This window comes from Notolabrus celidotus, chromosome 11, assembly GCF_009762535.1.
Source record: "Notolabrus celidotus isolate fNotCel1 chromosome 11, fNotCel1.pri, whole genome shotgun sequence".
NCBI lineage: Eukaryota > Metazoa > Chordata > Actinopteri > Labriformes > Labridae > Notolabrus > Notolabrus celidotus.
The window spans coordinates 22,933,866-22,954,700 of NC_048282.1; the positions used below are offsets into that span (position 1 = coordinate 22,933,866).

General features: G+C 42.4%; 2 protein-coding genes across 3 annotated transcripts in view; both read left to right on the forward strand.

Moving 5' to 3' along the window:
• LOC117821969 (protein bicaudal D homolog 2-like) overlaps positions 1-9,571 on the forward strand; it is a 49,673-nt gene extending 40,102 nt beyond the window's left edge. Inside the window, exons 10-11 of one of the 2 annotated variants that reach the window (XM_034696558.1) lie at positions 3,841-4,081; positions 7,344-9,571. In XM_034696558.1, coding sequence (XP_034552449.1) covers positions 3,841-4,081; positions 7,344-7,346 — 244 coding nt within the window. In that variant the 3' untranslated portion in view covers positions 7,347-9,571. Of the gene's footprint in view, positions 1-3,840 lie in introns of both variants that reach the window. The other variant, XM_034696557.1, reaches the window with a different exon arrangement.
• A 5,745-nt stretch (positions 9,572-15,316) lies between these two features.
• The window catches only part of fgd (faciogenital dysplasia), a 72,806-nt gene continuing 67,287 nt past the window's right edge, over positions 15,317-20,835 (forward strand). The window contains exon 1 of the mRNA XM_034696632.1: positions 15,317-15,630. Coding sequence (XP_034552523.1) covers positions 15,609-15,630 — 22 coding nt within the window. The 5' untranslated portion in view covers positions 15,317-15,608. The remainder of the gene's footprint in view (positions 15,631-20,835) is intronic.

Sequence of the window (20,835 nt, forward strand, 5' to 3'; positions counted from 1 at the left end):
TAATAGTAAGCTCCTGCCTCTAACATTCCTGAGACATGCCCCGACACGATCTCAGCTGCTGCTCACTCTGATTAACAGTCGAACCATTAGCCCCAGTCACATTTTCTCCTCAGACACAGCCGCTCCATCATGCTGCTGCTCTGTTGTTGTTGTTGATGTAGTCCTTTCAATCATTCATTTCATTCAGCTTTTACCTCCTCCTCCTCCTCCTATTTCTCTATGAATCCCCCACCCACCCACCCACCATGACCAATCAAGCTCCAGACAAGACCGCAACTTAAAGGTTGTGTGTTTTTCCTCTTAGAGGAGTTGTTGATTAGGGAACATGTTACATGAATGCTTGAATAGCTGAGCTGAATACAGCCTTAAAGTTGTCTTCTGTTAATAATCAGCAAAAAGCAAGATCTATGTTGTGAATATGACGACTGTTCATAATTTAAAGTCCAGCAGCCACCACTCGATCCCCCTCGGGTATTGTGCCGTCACCCCCAGTCAGCAGGCCATTGTATCTCTCTCCTCCCAAGAATAGACTCTTCTGTTTTTTCCCGGGAAATATGCACGCCCTCTCGCCCCCCATGCAAGTGACTGAGCTGTCTGAAGGCGCACCAGCCCCCCCTCTGTCCCTCCGAAGTCGTCTCCCCATCTCATACTGGATTTAATGAAGCAGCACTGATCCCCTTTGTCTGGGTGTGTGCGTCCCACTGGGAATCAAATGCATGCACAAGAGGGGAGGGTATGGTTTATGTTTGTGTGGTGGTCAGGCAGGGGCAGAGTTCACGTGGAGCACAACCACGTGCAGCATTAAAAACATCTGTGGTCACTGGGACTGTGGTGTCAGATTGAGCCTCTCAAGACTCAGTTTTGCATAAACAAGGACAAAGTTTGTAGGCGGAGTTAGAGAGTCTTGCTTGTTCCTAGGAGTTCTTGCAAAACATTAGGATCCTTGTCTTGAAATAAAAAATGCACAAGCTGCTTCTTGCAGACATATCTCACAAAAACCCTGCAGAATGACTCCTCACTTACTTTAAAGGGATATTTCAGTTTTTTTGAAGTGGGGTCGTATGAGTTGAATTGCACTAGGACTCCTGCTAGCTACAAAGAGTGCCAGTGAGCTCTTCCCTTTTAATGAGAAAATTCTCAGATGACCGGCAGGCAAGCTAGGCTACAATTTTCTGCAGATGGGGACACCTCCTTCGCGTAATTCCTCTAAAGTTGAGAAAATATGGTCCAGGCACTCATCACGGTGCAATTGCATGCTCTACTAGAAAAAATTGCAGCTCTTGACTTTGCTGTCAGAAACCCCCTTTGTTTTGGCACTATTTTTTCGGACACACCTCGCAGACCTGTGTTCTTCCACTGCAAAGGCAAAGCAGATGTCCTCAAAAGGTCTCTGTATTTCCCATTTGGACGTTGTTGCACATAATCGTCTTTTGAAAAATGGACACCTCAAAAATGGTGAAGTCTGGAGACAGCACGGGGAGTGTTTATATCCATTTTCGAAGCAACAAGCCACAGTTGTGGAAGGCCTACGTCATACACCGGAATACCATGAAATCTGTGTTGAGACCAGGAGGTTTAAAGACAAGTACGTACCATCCTTTAAATTTGCTGAAAAGTGAGTGTAATTCACTCTAAAGACTCATCCTGGCACGTGCTTGTTGATCCAAACATGCAATTGCACGTGATGAGTGCCTGGACCATCTTTTCTCAACTTTAGCGAAATTACATGAAGGAGGTGTCACTGTCCGCAGAAAATTGTAGCCTAGCTTGCCTGCAGGTCATCTGGGAATATTCTCATTAATGGGGATGAGCTCACCGGCACTCATTGTGGCTGACAGGAGCACTAGTGCAATATAACTCATACGACCCCCACTTAAAAAAAACCCTGAAATATCCCTTTAAGTCTCTCAATGCTATCAGATAAAACGATAACTGATCAGAGACATGGGGATTTTTTCACAATGCACAATTCATGCAGCCTTTTATCACTAAATAAAATAATAACATTAGATGTCACATGAATAGGGGCAGTTCTAGCTTGCAAGAATGATACAATGAAGATCAAATGAGAAGGATTTCTGCATGAAGGCTTTCTCTATCTTTAAGGGTTGTGAACAGGTTTGGGTGTTCCTAAATAAAGTTTATACTTAAATATCTGACAGAACGAGAGTAGGGTGAGGCTGCCTACCATCTGAATTATGCCTGAGTGTTTTTGATGTGCCGCAGGAGGAGGAGGAGGAGGAGGAGGAGGAGGAGGAGGCACGCCTTTACCAAAAATAAGCAACCCCTCCCTTTACAGAGGAGTGTCAGTCATTACTGGAGAATGCCGCTTCATAGATTGCTTTGTCAGCAGCGCAGAAAGTAGGTTGGTAGACCGAGATGGGAGAGACAGTGAGACAGTGACAGCAACCCCAAGGAAGCAATGGAAGAAAGAAAGACAGGCTTGACAGGGGAGATAAGAGAGGGGAGAGGGAGTAATTGAAGGGAGATGAATGAGAGCAAGGACATGAAAAGAGGGAGACGGTTTGGTGAAGGAGAAAGCTTGAAAATGAGGCGAGGACGGGTGGCAGATGGAGAGAACAGATATGGACACCAAATGACGGAGTCTTTTTGGTTGACCTAGTTTTTATACCTGTCCAGTCACACACACACACACACACACACACACACACACACACACACACACACACACACACACACACACACACACACATACACACACTAGGGCACAGAGAGAGAGATGATAATGCCGCAGTGCAGCACCCAGTGATATTGAGCAGCAGGTACACGTATATCCTCATATGCTGTGCAATTTGGCACAGAGATGGGTGATGATCAAGTGATAGAAGTGATGCAGCTTCCCTCCAACTGGAAAAGTGGAGATAAAGTGTGAATTGCTCCAGCTTTGAGCACTGAACCATATTCCTCTCTACTCCATCCATCTTCACCTTTCTCCCATTACTCTGCCTGATGGTCAGGTGACGCAGGAAGGATCATCTGCGTGACCCCGGGTTAATGCTTTCATCCTTTGTGTATGTGAACTATTCTTACCTTTCGACCCACAATCCCTATATTGTTTGGACCAGCTGTAAGCCACGCTCACACCTCTCACCTGTTCCAGAATGGTAATCCCAGCATGTCGTAGCAGTCATTGAAACCCAAAGAGCACGCATTAGCTGTTTATTTGAGGGAAAATATAGAAAGAATAAAGTAAAGTGACATTTAAAGATACAAAGTGAATCATTTGTTGACTCTTCATCTTGAAACATGAAGGCATTTTTGAGGAAGAAGTTGCAGCACTGAGTTAAGCTCTTCAAGTCACCACCAAGTGATGCCAGCTGTGGACGAGTATAGATTGTCGCTGTTTTCTGTAAAGCTTCCCCTTAAATTAGCAGAGAGCATTTGAGTCTGTGGTGAGAGGAGGCTGAAAGCACAAGTTAATAATTCAGGAGCTCTGCTGCTGTTAGCTGGTCTGTGCTGTGTGGGTCGACGGCTCCACCTGGTGGTGGCATAAGAAAACATGAAACCAGGTGAAAGTTCACATGCATCAGACTCAGTTCTTCTACTCCTCAGTCCTCATGACTGTTGGTGTGAGTTGTACAGATCTGCAGGTCAGGTATGCATATGACATTTAATTTGCAGAAGTTTAAATGGAAGCACGAAATAAAGGAAGTAATTTCTTTGAAGAAAAGGACATTGGGTTTTATTGGAACTAGTGGCACCCCCTTGTGGTAAGACACAGGAATGTATAGATGGTGAAAAAACAACATGCTGATATCTATCCATTCAGTTAAGTACATACTGACTCAACACTTCTCTCTCTCTCTGTCTCTCCTACAGTTGTGACGAGTACGTCACTCAGCTGGACGAGATGCAGAGGCAGCTGGCTGCAGCAGAGGACGAGAAGAAGACCCTCAACTCCCTGCTGCGCATGGCCATCCAGCAGAAACTGGCCCTGACCCAGCGGCTGGAAGACCTGGAGTTTGACCACGAGCAGACCCGCCGGGGAAGCAGCGGACGGGCTAAGCTCCGCAGCAGGGCCGCCAACGGCTCCTCCAACGGCACCACCAACAACCCCCACGTAAGTCAGAGTCTCACCTGCTCTGGCTCTGGCCGCCCTGAGCCCAACAATGCCATGCCCAATGGCATTCTGGGAGGCCCTGTGGTCTTTTGCAGCGAGAAGTACAAGATCTACTGCGACTGAGGCTGCTGAGAAGTGTCCACGGGACTGCTGTGTACAGAGGGGAGGGGTCACACCCTCCCTGCCTTAGTGTTAAAGAGCCCCACTTGCTCGCTTAGCTCCCTGGCCAGCCTGCGCTCCTCTAGGGACTGCTGTGTGACTAACCAGCTGCTCGTGTGTGCTAGTGTAAACGCTTGGGGGAATGCAGGTGTATGTACAGTGTGCACTAGACGTCTGGACTGTAGTAGACATATAAGGCATGTGGATTATAGGGCCCCGGTTATATTGGGGGTTTTGTGGATATTATGGAGTGTCTATTCTTTCCGCTGTCATAGTGCTGTACGTATGTAAAAGATGGCATCTTTTGTGCTTGTGTTCTGGTCCCCTGAGTGTATTGCCTGGTATCAGTAACACATTGTGGGCGTGGGGACTTGTAAGGAGGATGTCAGTCTAACGGTCTTGTGACTTGATATGACATCCTCTGCTCTTCAGCCTGTCTGTCGGCACTGGTGCTCCTTTATAGACCCCAGGGTTGACCTGTGTCCAGCAGCCCTCTCTCTCTAATCAGGTCATTGTTCAAGAAAAAAGGAACTTTGGAGAAAACAAAGGATCTTAAATATGCAATCTCCCTCTGCTTTGCTGCCGAGGGAGCTCCGTGTGATTCTACAAAGAAATACAAAATCACAGAAGTGGATTGGCTGCTGGTTTTCTGGTGGAACAGTATGGGCAACAAAAAAAAAAGGAGCACCTGTGACCGCAGGTGTTTTTTTCAGGATGATTTATAAGCTGTGATGCTAGCACACCAATACTATAGGGTCAGTAGAATCGCATGGCTTTGCAGCTGAAAACGCTTATGAGCTTTTTAACTGTATTTTTTTTATTGTCCGGTGTGTGGTACAAGAGGATGTATAACAGGGCTCTACATTGTGTGAAGAAAAGTTATTTGGTGTGTGGTGAATCACAGGAGGGCTAATCCATGTGTCCAGGATTCTTCCAGAGCCATATATCCTAAGAGAGAAAGAAGGTTCGACAAATCGATCTCCACACCCGAAATTAAGTGCACTTCAGCAAAAGGTGCCTCAGGTTCCTTACTTCTCTTAAAATGGATTTAATGATGATTACTGTGAGCAGAGATACAATATAGTTTTGATCAAAGATGATTTTTTAAATATGGAGCAAATTCTAGAAGAGCACAAATCAAACCGGCACCCACACGTGTGGATAACACGTCTGCAAAAGAAACAAAACCGACCACTCGGCAAAAGTGCCTGTCGACCCAAACGCTTGATATATTTATCTATCTGTTGATGTAAAGCCCTGTCTGTGTGTCTCCACTTAAACTGTCACTATTTCTTCCTTCTCTCCCCAATTTTCTGTGTCCTCTCTCTCTCTCCAAGAGATCTGAATCATTTCTGTGTGGCTCTGTGGCTAAAAAACCTTTCCTCATGTCTCTAATCTGTGTACTGTCGCTCAGTCCCCTTGACCACCTCTTCTCTTTTTAGATTGTCAGCAGCTTGCTCCCCCCACGTCACCACTCACCCTTTAACTAGAAAGAGGAATTGCGAGGAAAAAAAAGCCCTCTATATATTTTTGTCAGGTAACGTCCTCCTCACGTATGTTGTGCTCCTGCTATCTGCCTGTGTGACAGTGAGCGTTCAAGTGAAGGGCCCTCATGTGTGTGTTATGTTTCTAACATGGAGGGTCGCTGATTCCTTTTCTTTTTTTGGGTGTGTGAGGACAAAACCATGTACTGTTTTAGTATCAACAATAGCTTTAACCCTTTGCAAGCTAGCGTTACGCAAATAGGAAAAATATAAGTGGGGCTTGTGTTTGATAAATCCATGTACTGCTTGTGGATCATAGACACATTAGCTTTATGATGCTAAAAGCAGGGTTGATGTGAGGGATTCCTGCAAGATTAATCAAATGATGCATTTTCTACTACTCCTAAGCTATATAGCAAACTCTATATTCTTGATACAATCTTGTTCAGGTTATAATCTTGCAGGACCCTATAACAGTATTCCTTCCTCTCAAATGTAAAGAGAGGAAGCTCAATTGTTCCTCTGAATAAGGAACAATGTCAGCGGTCAACCCTGCTTGAGTGTGCATCCATAAGCCCGAGCACACAGCATGGAGACGAGGCTTTGTACACATTAGAGCAAAAGAAGAAAAAAAAAAAGCGACCTCCTCGGAGGTTTATCACTCCTAAGTTTAAGATTCACCTAACTTACAAGTGTGATACATTCTGTTTCTATCAGTTTGCGCTGACTGAGAAAAGACACGGGGAGTAGAGAGGGAGAGAACAACTCATGTTGTAAAGCTTCCTCCTGAGAGAGGAGATAAGAAACCCAGACATGCTGGTGAAGAAAGCCAGACGACTGGCTGAGAGCTGACTCTGATACTGTGGACGAAAGAGTCCGGGGGTTTCCTGAGGGAGAAGCTCCTGTATGTGTTGGAGGAAAAATGAAACATAAATACCGGAGACTGGTTGCTCAATCAACCAGAGGACATTGATTCAAATTAGTCGAGCTCCTAACCCTTCTTCTTGTATAGGCTCAGTGGACTCACTGAGCAGTAGATAGACACCCAGGATGTGATCGTGACTCTAGATAGATGAATTCCCACTTTGCTCCTCCTAGTTTGAAATCAATGTCTAATGTGGTGTCATAACAGCATGCCACCTTTAAAAAGAAAAAAGTCCTCCTACCTCTGCTTGCAGGCTCCTCCGACCTCACCTTTAAGTTCAACGTCACTTGAATCCTCTAGTTTGTCATTCATAGTAAGCCTGCATGTCAAAAACATTACCCATTCTTTATTAACGTGCATGGCATATGAGAAACACCGATCCCCTCTGACTTGGGTGGTGGGTTTGGCTTCAAAGCTGTCCTTGGTATTCATGAGTCACTGGCTTCCTTAACAGCACCCGCAGGATAATTTGTGTTTGAATCTGCTTTGACATCAGAAACATATCGACCATGTCAATATGACTAAAATAGCACTGGCTGCTTCAGGGCTCCTAACGTGGCTTCTGTTGCTTTGACTAACATCAGCCCGCTGCCTGCTTCATCTGTGTGGACTCAGCTGCTGAGCATTTTAACCGTCGCTCTGAACTGACAAACGATGCTAACGCTGATCATATGTCTGTTTCTCCATTTTGCAGTAAATACAGTAGTTCTGCGTGGATGATGAAGTACCAACACAAGATCCATTCTCACTGCTGATTGAGCTCTGATAAACCGTTTGGGCTTAAAGATTTAAAAAAAACAAAAACCTTAAACACTGATTTAGAGTCAATTTAACTGTTCCTGCTTATTTCAGTCAAATCTGATGTTTGTCGAGAAAGCAATAATAATCATGCTGCTGCTGCTGCTGCTGGAAGCCAATTTCTCACAGGTCCATTAAACTGAGTTTGTGATTGGCTGATCTAACCCTCCAATGACAAGTCAGGGGACATGGGGTTGTTTCTCAGTGTAAATCAACAAGCTGTTTGGTCTGGTTTCATCTTTTGTTTTTATTTCTTGTTTATTGTTTTGTTTAATCTGTGCACTTTCATTATATAGGATTATAACAGACTATTATTAACCAATAGGAAAGCGTAGTAGTACTATGGTTTGTGAGTTATTCAGCGTAGGTTATAAGATTAAACGTCCTCCTGAATCTTCTTCAGTAACAGAAACTATTTACTCCAGTAACCGCTCCACAAACCACAGACCTACTAGCACGACTTTATCCTCGAGATTTTTACCCATCAAGTAATCATTCTTCGATTGTTTTGTTACATCGTATGTTATTCTGTTGGTTTTCTTTATGTTTGTTCTACTGCCATGTTCTATACAAAAAATCCAGGGTGATCAAATTCTGGGGTTTTTTCATGTATTTATTATTCCTAGGAATAGTTCAAAATAACGCAATGAAACTTGACGACGCTCTGACTCAATTAGGTAAGTTGTGTTTTGGGAAAACTTTGAGTGACATGATACGCTTTTTTCCCTAACCTCTTACCGAGGGCGTTCCACTGAAACAGGATCACTGGCTTTCAGAATTCTCTGCAAGTGCGACAATTAAATTCCAAATTGGAATTGTTTCATTCTCTCTTCGTTTATCGTGCCAAATCTTGGTACACCGTTTAGGTTGAAAAGAATCAAGACTGGGAATTAAGACAAACCGTCTCTGAGAAAGATACGGTCCGGGCTGTCTGTGCTAGCGCCGGGTTTTGATTTTGGTTTGTTTCATTCTTCGTTTCTGACCAGTAGTGCCTTTCGTTGTGTCGAGAGAGAATCTTAGATTAGTATTTTATGTTTTATTTTTTTTATAAAGGTGAGGACTTCGGGTTCAAAATGACTGTGAGCAGCAATACGTGCAAAGGGAAATTGTCCCCTGTCTGCATGAGTGAGATGATAGTTATGAAATTAGCTCAATAAAACTGAAATTGCATTGAATTCTGCAGGTCAGTGATCCGTTCAATAAATTCAGGGGTATTATTGAAAGGTTGTTTTTTATCAAACTTTGGGAACCAAAAGAAATCCCTTTGGCCTCCTGTTATTGAACAAATGCTCCAAACATGTGTAAAGTGTTGGGGTTCATCAGTGTACTATTGGAAACATCTATGTAACTCTAGCTTTGTTTGGTGAAGGTAATGTGATATCAATAGTATTGTTGAAAAATGTGCAGAGAGCGCATTTAATCTTTCTTTTTTTGTCCAATTTGATTTTTGTTTGTCGTTTTTATATTCTTTTTTTTTTACATCATCTTTAAGCATCATGTTTTCAGTAAACAGAAAACGAAAAGAAGCATCAACAAGCTTGAATAGTGCCATTATAGCCAATGCTTGTTTGTTGAGGCGTTAAAGTTACAAATATGGACGAGAAGCTACAAAACTAAAGTGCAATTCAGATGCTGTTTTACATTGAAAAGAGAAGAAAAGGTTTTCTGTTTGCTGGAAGCGATAGCATCGTGATATTAAACTAGCTGTGCAAACTTTATATTGTCATATTGTGTTCCAGTATTGATCCATAATGAGAGTTTGATATCTTTATATGAATAACGACTTCACCTGTATGTTGGTATTTATTTGAATCGTCATGCAGTACTGTATTCTTATCAATAATGTGCATTATGATTAGTGGCATATTGATTACAGCTAAATGTCATATGCATGTTCCTCAGTCATGGGACCTTTACACAGAATTGAAAACAAACATGTAAACTTTTATCAGGGAGTTACAAATTATGGAGGAAACAAAATGAAAAGAGAAGGCAAAGTCTGATGTATTACTGCTGAACTAATCCTTTGAAAAGTGTTTTGTTTGTTTTCTGGTAGGGAGGGGGTTTCTCTGTGTAAAGGTAGTCATACTGGCTAAAATCAATAAATGTGACTTAAGTTCCAAAGTGTGTCTGTGTTGTTATTTTTACCTCCTCTCACAGCAGCACATAAAGGGTTAACGAGGGAAGTAAACGGCCTTGTGTCTCCTCAGAGCATTACCAGCTGGAAGTGAGCAGTGGGGGAACTTCCCAGCTGTCTGTGCAGCTCCAGGATATGATCACATTTCACACAATGCACAAAAACACTTCATCACCTCCTCCTCGTCCCCCTAGACCCCTACGAACCCTCCTTCTCTTTCTCTGTTGTCTCACTTAAACCTCACTCCTCACTCCTCACTCCTCCCTCCACCATTCTCTCTCTCTCTCTCTCTCTCTCTCTCTCTCTCTCTCTCTCTCTCTCTCTCTCTCTATCTCTCTCTCTCTCTATCTCTCTCTCTCTCTCTCTCTCTCTCTCTCTCTCTCTCTCTCTCCTCTCTCTCTCTCTCTCTCTCTCTCTCTCTCTCTGTCTGTCTGTCTGTCTCTCTGCTCAGCCTCTCTGTGTCCCATATCTTTTCCTCCCCCATCTCTCTCCCTGCCTTCTGGAGATACACCCACGCACTGCTCACAGCCAGTTTCTTCTGACCTTTTGGTACACCCAGCACTTCCTGTCTTAGCTCTGGAGGCAGGCGATCTACACAATTAATGCTACATTCAGATTTCCTTCTCTAGATGCTTAGAATGAAGCACAACTACTGCTAAGTCATTTTAGATACACCCCATACTTACATTCAGAAGGGATGCATACATTCTAATTACTGTTGGAGTTTTGTCCGAGATGTCCAAGTTCAAGTCCTCTTTTAATATCCTTATTGCTCTGAATGAACATATCAATGATACATGAAGGGAAAGACCTCAATAACAATATATGTAAACAGATAGCAGGACCTCAAACACAAAAACAATAGTGCTTTCAAGTTCAAATATCTCCTCAGTCAAATAATCACCCAGACACAGTTAATACAGTAGTCCCAGTTTAATATATTTAAGGAGTAATGCAGATATTAATAATGATGCAAGTGTTACAAGAATTATTCTATTCGTCACGCAGAAACAGTGGCTGTAGATTCAGTGTAAGAGCAAATGTATTTTTGAAAAGACCACAGTCAGCATGAACAAATGCAAAGAGGTTTTCTCAATCAATCTCTCTGTTGGACAGCCACTTCATTCAAATTAAGATAAAGGAAAGGATAATCTGAAACTCATGTAATCATGCCAAAATAATAATAATATCTGATGCAAAATATCTGATATTTTTCTATTGAATGGAGTCAATTGGGCTGTTGGGCTATATCTGATTATGATACAAAAAAAAGATTCTTCACAATTAATAAGCTCACTCACTGCCTTTTAACAAATATTATAGACCCAGAATGAAGCCTTTCTTTTCTTCTCTTTTTTGTTTGTATGTTTGTTTGTTTGTTTGTTTGTGTTTTGGTTTCTCCTCTACCTTCTTATTTTTATCTTATTTTACTCTATTTTATCTTTGTTTAATCTTGATCTTTTTAGGGAGACTACGGACTAAACTAGCCTTTTGGCTAACTCTGGCATATTTACAGAAGTGTTAATTAATATGCATGGTCCTTTGAAATAAAAAAAAAATAAATGAATAAATAAGAGGCACTGAGTCCTGTCGCCTTTTATAAAGCAAAGGATAAAAATGTGATGTTGTGAGGTGTGTTGGTACATACTGTTGTTTTTTGGGGAGTTTTTTTTAACCTTGTCCAATCTACCACCACTACTTCAGACCCACACTTTGGGAATCCCTGCTCTACTCCCCCTGTTTCCTGTCTCTCTTCAGCTGTGCTATCAAAAAAAAGAAAGAAAGATCAGACTCATCCCTAAACACCAAAATCACCACTAATCTGGCATCACAGAGGTAAGTGACTTTAAGACTATAGTGACACCTTTAGAATTATTGAATGGAAACTTACATTGGAATAAAGCCCTAAATTGAATATCATCTTAATTGAGCTCGATCAGTAAAATGGCATGAAGTACAGTAATGGGCAACACATGACAAATTAGCAAAGAAATGTCCAAGCTGAAGCGGTGTGCAGATTTAATATTTAGGTCCTGTTTGTCAAGCACCAAAACAGTCTGCATGCTAAATTTCAAATAATGCAACCCAAGCAATTTTTTTTATTGCTAGTTTTAAAAGTTCCCTTCGGAGCCATTGAGGAAACAAGTTGATTACTGAAGCAAATCAAGTGAAATGTTCACAATAATGCATGAAATATCATTTGTATTATGAAAAATATATAATCTTTAAATCTGTAAATCTCTACAACTTATCATACAATAAAACTACAACACAACAGCTCTCAGTCATGCAAGAGTAATCATAATTTGGAGTCAGAAACACTAATGACACACACTATTACGATGCTGTTGCTGAGCATGTTATATCAACTGAAACCAACCAACCATCTGGCTCTCTGATTGAATTTTAATGACAGAGTATTAATAATGAGAGCCAGAGGGGAGAGGTCATTTGAGTGACATCACCAGGATAACAGTGAAGCCTTTGTCGGTACCCGTCTCCTTTTATATCCCTTCTCTACACAGGGCTCATCTGGCAGAGGAAATATGGGTCAGTGGGCCTCATTCCATGGCATCAGAGCTGCTCTATTAATATGCAGGTGCTGATTATACAGCACAGCAGATGTTTCAGATCTGTCATGATGCACTATCAAATTCCACCACTTGAGGTCACTATAATACAGTTTATGAAGTCTACACGAGCAGCTTCTCTCCCAAACTAAGTCATTTCAAGGTCTGCTGCAGGCCTTAAAAGAGTCAGAGTGTGTGTTTGCACATACACAGACTCTTCTTTATGCGTGTCAGGCTGAGCTGTCATGTGATGAATCCATGTGGAGCCTGAAGGGACACAGAGCACGGATCAGCTGATCTAACATCACCACACACACACATGCCTCACATGGATCTCTTCTAACACACACACACAAACAGAAACAGATCCACTAGAGCAGGAGTAACGCCACATAGGACCAATTTCTGCCCTGTGTAGTGTGCCTCATGATGCATTCAAACATTCCTGACTCCTGACACTAGACTCAGGGTGTGAGTGTCCTCCCTCCTGTGACTCATGTTAGATCTCCCTGAAACTCTTGGTGTGGTCCATAAGAAAGCATGCTACTGCGGTATCGTCTGCGTCAATACACAAGGTGTAAACTCAATCAGTGTGAGGCTTTAATTAACACCTAAAAAGAAGGGAAGACTTTGACTGGCACCCTTTTTGTCATGTGTGATCATATGATTGGAGCATTTACACTGTGAGGGTTTGAAAGCTCATCTCACACTTCTGTGTGTCAACTTTCACACCTCACCTTCAGCTTGGATGCTCACCTTACACATAGCTAAATTATCTTTTTTTCCTCATTTTCCTTTAAGTCCCCCACCTCTTCCTCTTTTTTCCTCCTTTCTCCCTCTGTGTGAATGCTGCTTCAATGTTTTTATGTGCTTATAAGGGGAGGAGCCCCAGGGAAGCGGAGGAGAGGATGTATCCCATGGGGCTGTTTGGTGTTCTGCTTTCTGTGGACCAGCATGCTCCCAGACAGGCTGACAGGCAGCTCCATGCACTCAGAGGCACTAACAGGGGCTCCAGGGCCCCTGGTCTATAAAAAATAAAATAAAAAAGCCCAAGTTCAGTCATCCACAAAATACGCGGCCTCTCAGACTCAGCAGTGGCATGTTCTGGATGATTTGCTGAAGCAAAAGAGGAAACATTTAAAGCCAAAGAGGGGAGATGTTCTACTATTTCTGTATATGTTTACATCTGCAAAATGAAAGTCATGTTTTGAATTTCATTTGATGACTGCACAGCTGGTCTAAGAAAGGGAGGAGGTGATTTATAGATACAGCTTATTAGAGAGGAGTACAGGTCTAAGAGGTGGTCAATAGCCAGCACAGGGAGCCATTATCATTAGACGCCCTGCTGTTGTCTGTGTTGTTCTGAGGCAGATGAAAAGCGTGCAGCCACAAAAGGGGTTAATGACGCGTGGCTGAGCTGACACGTGTTTCACAAAAGAAGAAGGGGGGCTGCACGGACACAGATATGGAAAAGGAGGGATGCAATCACCAGAAACACCCCTGGAGATGGACCAACACTAGTGTCATAATCAAAGCTAATACGCCAACATAAACCAAAGTAAACTACATCAAAATCTCCCCAAAACATTTGAAACTTTTGTGCAGAAGAATCATCAGAAAGGTAGTTTATTTTTCAGATCCTGTGACTTTCAGATTATGACATTATACATGCATTGTTGTGTAACATTTTCCTGTTTTAACCAGGCAAGTAGAAGCGTGTTAACTTCTTGTGTCAAGTGGTTCAAAACCTAAAAATGGTCCTAATCTTCAGGGTTATAAAATAAGATGTGAGGAGATGATTAATGATGGTTACAAGCGAATAATTTCTATCCATGTTGTGATTTTTTTCTAACAATGCCACTTTTTAGTTAATTACTGAATAACTAATCTTATATGGACTCATAGAGAAGCTATTAACCATCTTTTGGCTAATATACAAACAGCTCATAAAGAAATCCAACAAGGCAAAAATTTACGCTACATTTCTTAAAGCGTCACAAGCAAAAAAGTTTGGGAACTACTGCTTTGATATGCAACTTTTTATTGCATTTTAGAAGCAAATTATGTTTATTTTTCTAAAATATGTCTTGATGGGAACAAATACTTCAGCATCTGAAACACAGAGGAGTAGAAGAGTAAGGTAGAACCAAAAAAATGCTCAAGAAAAATAAATAGTTTTGAAGATGAATATTACTGACAAACACTGCAGGCACTAAAAGATTAGAGGTCAAACAGCTGACCACAAGAGCATGTAAAGAACTACACCACTGACAAAGAGTGAACTAATATAGCGTACTGTAATATACCATCAGACTTTGAACTTTGAATAAACAGGACAACCGCAAACAAATGAATCTACATTTTATGACTTTGACAGTCTGCAGATCCAAGTCTTGTTTCCTCAGTCTGCCAGTTCCTTATTGTGTGTACTATGATTCAGAGAGACAGCTGACAGCAGCTGAGTGAGGACTCAACAGAATCAATGAAGAGATCAGGAGCAAGCCTGGGCCCTGGCATGGCAACAAAGAGCGCCTGGCTGTTAGTCTCCATTTTTTCCACACTAATAGGCAGCTGTGCAGCTTTCAAAGCAGAGATGTATCCTGAAATAGGACTCATCCTTCTCATGGCTGCACGACACGTGACGACCCATGTCCTGCTCGTGAGCCGGGGGGCGTATCAGCACTGAAAATACAACTTCTATGACAAAGAATGGCCCACACACGAATTAAAGTAGACACGAAAACTCAATGTAACACAGTAACATATGAAGAGTTCGTTTGCAAAAACAGCTAACTCACTTTTTTAAATTTAAATTTTTTTTCAAAAACATATTTTTTCTAATGCTAACTTTTGGTATGATCAATCAACTGAGGTTGGGTGGCTTTGACTAAGTCAAAATGACTTTAATAATAAGAAATATCTTGAAAATGTAACTTTATTAGGATCTATATCAAAAAGAAATGTAAGAAACATGTTTTTTTGAAAATGTATATGTTATCTGTTTTTGCAAATTAACTCTTCATATGTTTTCCAAAGCCATGTAGTGTGCTACTACAGGATTCAAGTAAGTTGGTTTTTGTGACTTTCCAATACTAATCTTCATATCCAGCATCACGCTCAATGAATGGAGTTCTCGTGCGCGCTCCAAGCGTAAGGAGCGCGCTTTCTCTTTTTACAGCGGCGCGGCACAGAGGAAAGACTTTGTGAAAGAGGGAGGAGAGAGGAGGACTACATGACGGGACTACGCTGCTCTTATCTTTCAAATTAAAATGACTCGGGTTAAAAATGTCATTGAAGTAACCATGGAGTGTGCGCAGTAGGGTTTGAATCTTCAGCGAAGAGGGGAAAAAGGGGAGCTCTGAAGAAGTAGTGGAGTAGTCGCCGCTGTTGCCAGTTTCTCCCGAGGTAAACGACGGAAACAGCAGAGAAAGACCGGGGGAGAAGTTTGTGCAAGATGCAGGGGGTTTCAGCTACTGGTAAGTGAATCTCTCAGACACAAAGGCTCACTCTCTGTCTTCTTTATTAAGAACTATCTGCGGTTTTCCTCAAGTTGTTTCCAAACGGCCACGGCTTGCATTGCCCTCAGGATTTGAATTCCAAAATGCTTTAGCCAGCTGTCAACAGGGCAGCTGCAAGAAGGGCCTGTGTGAAGTCCAAAACAAAGCCAGGAGTTTTTGCTTTGCTAGTTAGGGCTCTTCTTTGAGAAAGTCTCTGAGAGGAGCTTTAATGGTGTAGAGCTGACACGGCAAGAATAGGAGCTAAGCCGTGCCAAACCCGGAGAGAGAAGGAGAGAGAGAGAGCTGTGACCTCACGACTGCCCCAATCTGATGCAGGCCCACTTACACTCAGACACACACACACACACACACACACACACACCAAAACACACACTTTGTCACCTGGCTGGAAATCAAACGTGTAAGTTTTGATCATGGTGATATGAAGAGAAGGTTTTTATCTTCCTCCTTACTTTAGTGAAATTTGTGTGACCATAAAAATTTCCCGTGTGTAGTGGATGAGAGTGTGTGCAATGCCAAGCTCATGTAGTTGTGTTGAAAGTGTGTACTGCTCTGTGTCCATCTGTCTCAGAGGCTGTAGGTGTTTGATGAAGAGTGTGTGTCACTGTGTGGTTTCTCTCGCAGAGATATTTTTAATTACAAGATGCATCTCTCTCGGCTGCAGTTTTTGTTCCACCACAGTCACAAAGGAGGGGCTCTTCTTGTTGTTCTTTCTTCTTAAACCCACTCTGCATTCTGTAATCGCCGTGTCCACATCATTGTTCATGTGTTATGTGTTTGAGGAGATGACAGATCTGGGACGTCTGGCTTAATATTCCTTCCATTTATAACCACAATGAGTTACTGTGTGAACCAAACTCCATAGAAAAATAGTCTGATTCTTAAGATGTTTCACAGCTGAGGCCTGTGGAATAAAGTGCTATAGCATGCAGACAAAGAAGGGGGGGAGGGTGTAATAGAGAGAGTGATAGAGATGAAGTGCACATGGGGACGATATCAGGCTGCAGCAGAGGTGAGCTATGCAGTGAGAAGAAAAAGAGAGAGAGGGGGTGTTTGTTGCAGGACTCGGGGGAGGAATCGATCTGCCGTCCTCCTGGCTGGCTTTCCTTTTCCGGCAGTCCAGCGGTGTATCGTTTCTCTCTCCCCCCTCACACACACACACACACACACACACACACACACACACACACACACACACACACACACACACACACACACACACTCGTTCCCAAGGCCGTGCTCTTATTTTGCACTTCCCTCTTTTTCTCCCACACTGTCCAAGATCAATCTCTGCTCCCTCCCCACTCCCCAACACACACATACACACTCACAGGACTCCAGCACTCCCTGCTTCTGCCATCAGATGAAATACTGTATATCTATTTTTTCCCCCTCTATTCCTTCCACATGGGAATCCACAGTCTGTGCACTCTCTAATGCTTATTTTTATGTTTACAGTGGGAGAGTCAAAAAGGGTTTAATGCTGCCTACATCAAATCATTGCAGGATCTATTCAAAACAAACCACATCACAAATAAACCGCGGTGAAATAGATCGCATTCCTTTAAGTTTCGGTTCCACCTCCATCTTCAGGATTTGTTTTCCAACGACATGAACTTTCCATCCTCACACTCTGAATGTGATCTGAATCAGTCTCCTCCGCAGATGCATGGAAACAATGGTGGTCCACGCGTGCCAGCTCTACGCTCAAGCATGGACGCCCCGGCGGGCTGTTTAGGTTATTTATTATTAACAAAAGCTATTGGGCCTGTCTGTGTTTAACCAGGCCAATGTAAACACCTCCCCCTCTGTGTTAGATAAACACAGAGCCCAGGGAGTGAGGGAGGAGGACGGTGAGAATACTATCTCCCCGGTTCCCCCTTATTCCTGCTTTTCTGAGCTCACACAACCTCACTGTTTCTCACCCTGACTTTTATGAAGTTAGATGATGGCTCTAAGTCCTTGCAAGCTTGGCCTGTTACTCTTTCAGTTAATGGGGGAGTAATGCAGACTAAGTCTGTTAACTTCGCATATGGTGAGAAATAGTAGCTGATTATGATGTGAAGGTTGAGCTCAGTCATCCAGGCGGAGCAATGTCTGGAGAGTTTAATCTAAGTCACAGGAGCTTTGAACAAAACATAAAGCATAATCCATCCTTTGAAGGCGACTTTGGTGCTGCTTTTTCTGACCATGAATAGATTTTTTTGCCAGAGGTTTGCACCATAGACTGTATGAATAATGGACGTAGTATCCGTGACGTCACCCATCTGTTTCTGAAGCGCTGTTTTTTGAAGCCAATCGTCAGCGGGAGCCATATTGGAAATGCTGAACGCAACCTAACTTCAGTCAAGCTATTGTGACGTAAAGAGACAGGCTTTGAGCCTCCTCGCCAACAGCTACAGTGTTCCCTTGCTCAGACCTGAACTGTTTTTTGTACCAGGCTTTAAACATGTTTATTTCTGCTGTAAAGATCGTCTTTTTTGAATTGGTGTGTATGTGGTTTCCGGTGTTTCGGCAGCCAGCCTCCAGCAGGCGCTCGATGAACTGCAGTTTATAACACTTCCGCCTGGACTTGGTTTGCACGTATCAGATAACATTCTCATTTATTAATCCATTACTGTCCAAAAAAATCAATAGCTTGACTGTGTATTATTGACAGTGTAGCTTATCATGGGCCAATCTATTCAGTTTCTTTGTCCAGTTTAGTTGTATGTGTATGTTGATGTGTGCCTACCACGTCAGGAACCTTTGGCTACCTCTGGTATAGTGAAATGAGGCCAATGTTGAAGTACCAAAAACTGCAGTTCCTCAAGTTAGGCTGGCACGTAAAGCATGGTAGCCCCATTACCAACCATGTTTAAATGCCCATTTTTACAGCAGACTTAAGCATTTTACAGTTTTCTATAACTAATCTGTTTTGATCATATGAAGGTTAAAAGCTATGCATGGACTCACAGGTGAACTCGCCTCAGCTTCACCTTGGTCACTGGGGTGACCAAAAGTTGAGTCAGCATTTCCAATATGGCAACCACCATTGCTGGGCTTCACAAAGCCTTGGTGACGTGAATATGTACGAATACATTTCTGTGTAAACAGTTGTTGATTGTAAACTTTAAGCTTGATCTGAAAAGGTAACTCTACTAATGACCCATTGTGACTACCTTAGCACACTAATGACTATTAGAGGCTATTAGAGTAAGAACTGAAGAAGCTGGAGGAGAGGTGAAACGTCTTGAAACTTTTTGGATCAAGCTTAGAATGACCTTGATGACTGAGAACCTTCACATGCTTGACTGTTAACTTCTGTTTTCATAAAATGACTGCAAACAAAGGCAACCCACAGAAAAATAAACCTTGACCACAAGTCCTTTATTGCTGACCGTTGGCTACACCAGAAGCCAAAAAAGTTGGTCATCGCCCTTAGAGGTTATACTGGTGATAAAGATTAAGAGGCAGGTGTTAAATAGAAGTTGCTGCATGTGCCTGCTGTGGAAGCTGCTCTAAACTTGCAATGCTGATATTCACAATATGTGTAAATCTGTCATATTTTGTTGTGCAATTTAAGAAAGCAACTCTTATGTGTACTTGATTTTGCCATGCACATGAAAGAGTGATCCAGGAATTTCCCACATATAGCTATTTACTCAAACAATGGTATCAAAATGTAACTCTGTTTCAGCTAATACCAAGTGGCAACCTCAGTCCGTGAGAATTGAAGCCAATGTGGAAGTGTTAAAAACAGCAGATCCTTGAGTGTCCACTTGAGGCTGGCTCTGGAAGTACCAGAAACCACATACACACTAATTAAAAAAGGCGATCTTTACAGCAGAAATGAACATGTTTACCGCCTGGTACAAAAAACGAGTGTAGTCTGGATGGCTCACTATCTTAATCGGCAAACACGGTACGGGGGATGAACACTAGCTGTTGGCAAGGAGGCTCAAAGACTGCCTCTTTACGTCACACTTGCTCAGCAGCAGTTATAGGTTGAGTTCAAAATTTCCAATATGGCTCCCACCGATGATCGGCTTCAGAAACAGATGGGTGACGTCACGGATACGACATCCATTATTTATATAGTCTATGGTTAATACCCAAAATGTAAGGCTGTGGTATTGGTACAAAGAAAGGGCATCTATACATCTAAAATTACCATTGCTGATTTGAGTTGTATGTTGCTGATCTGTTATTTCCAGACATCATCTGAGGGGCTGATCAATCTGGCTAAGGTGCTGTGTTAACTCAAGTTAATAAATGATATCAGCCCATTTGAAGTATCAGCCCACCTCTAGTCCAAGAATTTAGCTGTTTACATTCCTCAAGGTGACCAAAAGACCAGTCACCCAACGTCTTGAGAATTCCTGTAAGCACCCATCTCTAACATCCCGTTTATCTCTCTCCTCCTCCATCTCTCTGTCTCATCCTGTTACTGTGTGTGTGAGAGAGAGACAGCATGACTCAGTTCCAGGCCATTCAGAAGCTTCAGGCCTGTTCCCAGCCTGCCAGAGTGTCACATTGATTTTCCTAATGGTGGTCATGTGTGGGTCCTGCTGCTGCGAAGGCTTCAGCTAAGACGGCGCTGCAGTTGTGTGTGTTGGTGTGTAAATGTGTGTGCGTGTAGACATCAAGACTGTGATGTGATTGACCCCTTTTCTGTCAGGCCATTTTTAGAAGTTTTATTTCTTTTTTTACTCTGCAAGACCCGAAGGAAGCCCATCTTAGAGTCCTTATATGAACTTTGTAAGAGACTGTTAATGTCTGTTATCATGTCAAGTCATTACAGTGTTTGTGATAAAGGACTGCACGGCTATCTTTGCAGTAGATAAGATAGCACTTTACTAGCTTTATTGGTTTAACACATAGACTGTATAAACAACGGATGTCATGTCAGCTCCCCAAAAGTGATGCCAAAAGATTTAAGGCTCCTGCAGCGGACTGGCTGCAGTAAAAAGTTGTCACAATAGGAGATTTATGAACTTTGATAGGATACTAGTTAAATCAAACAACATCAATAACAGCAACAAAAAGAAGAACACCTGGGAAGCCCAAATGGATAGTTGATAACCATATTACATTTGATTTCCAACCTGCACACAGTGCTGGTACTGTAAAAGTGATTGAATGACGTGATGGTTCCTCATGTATACCCAAAACAGAATATTT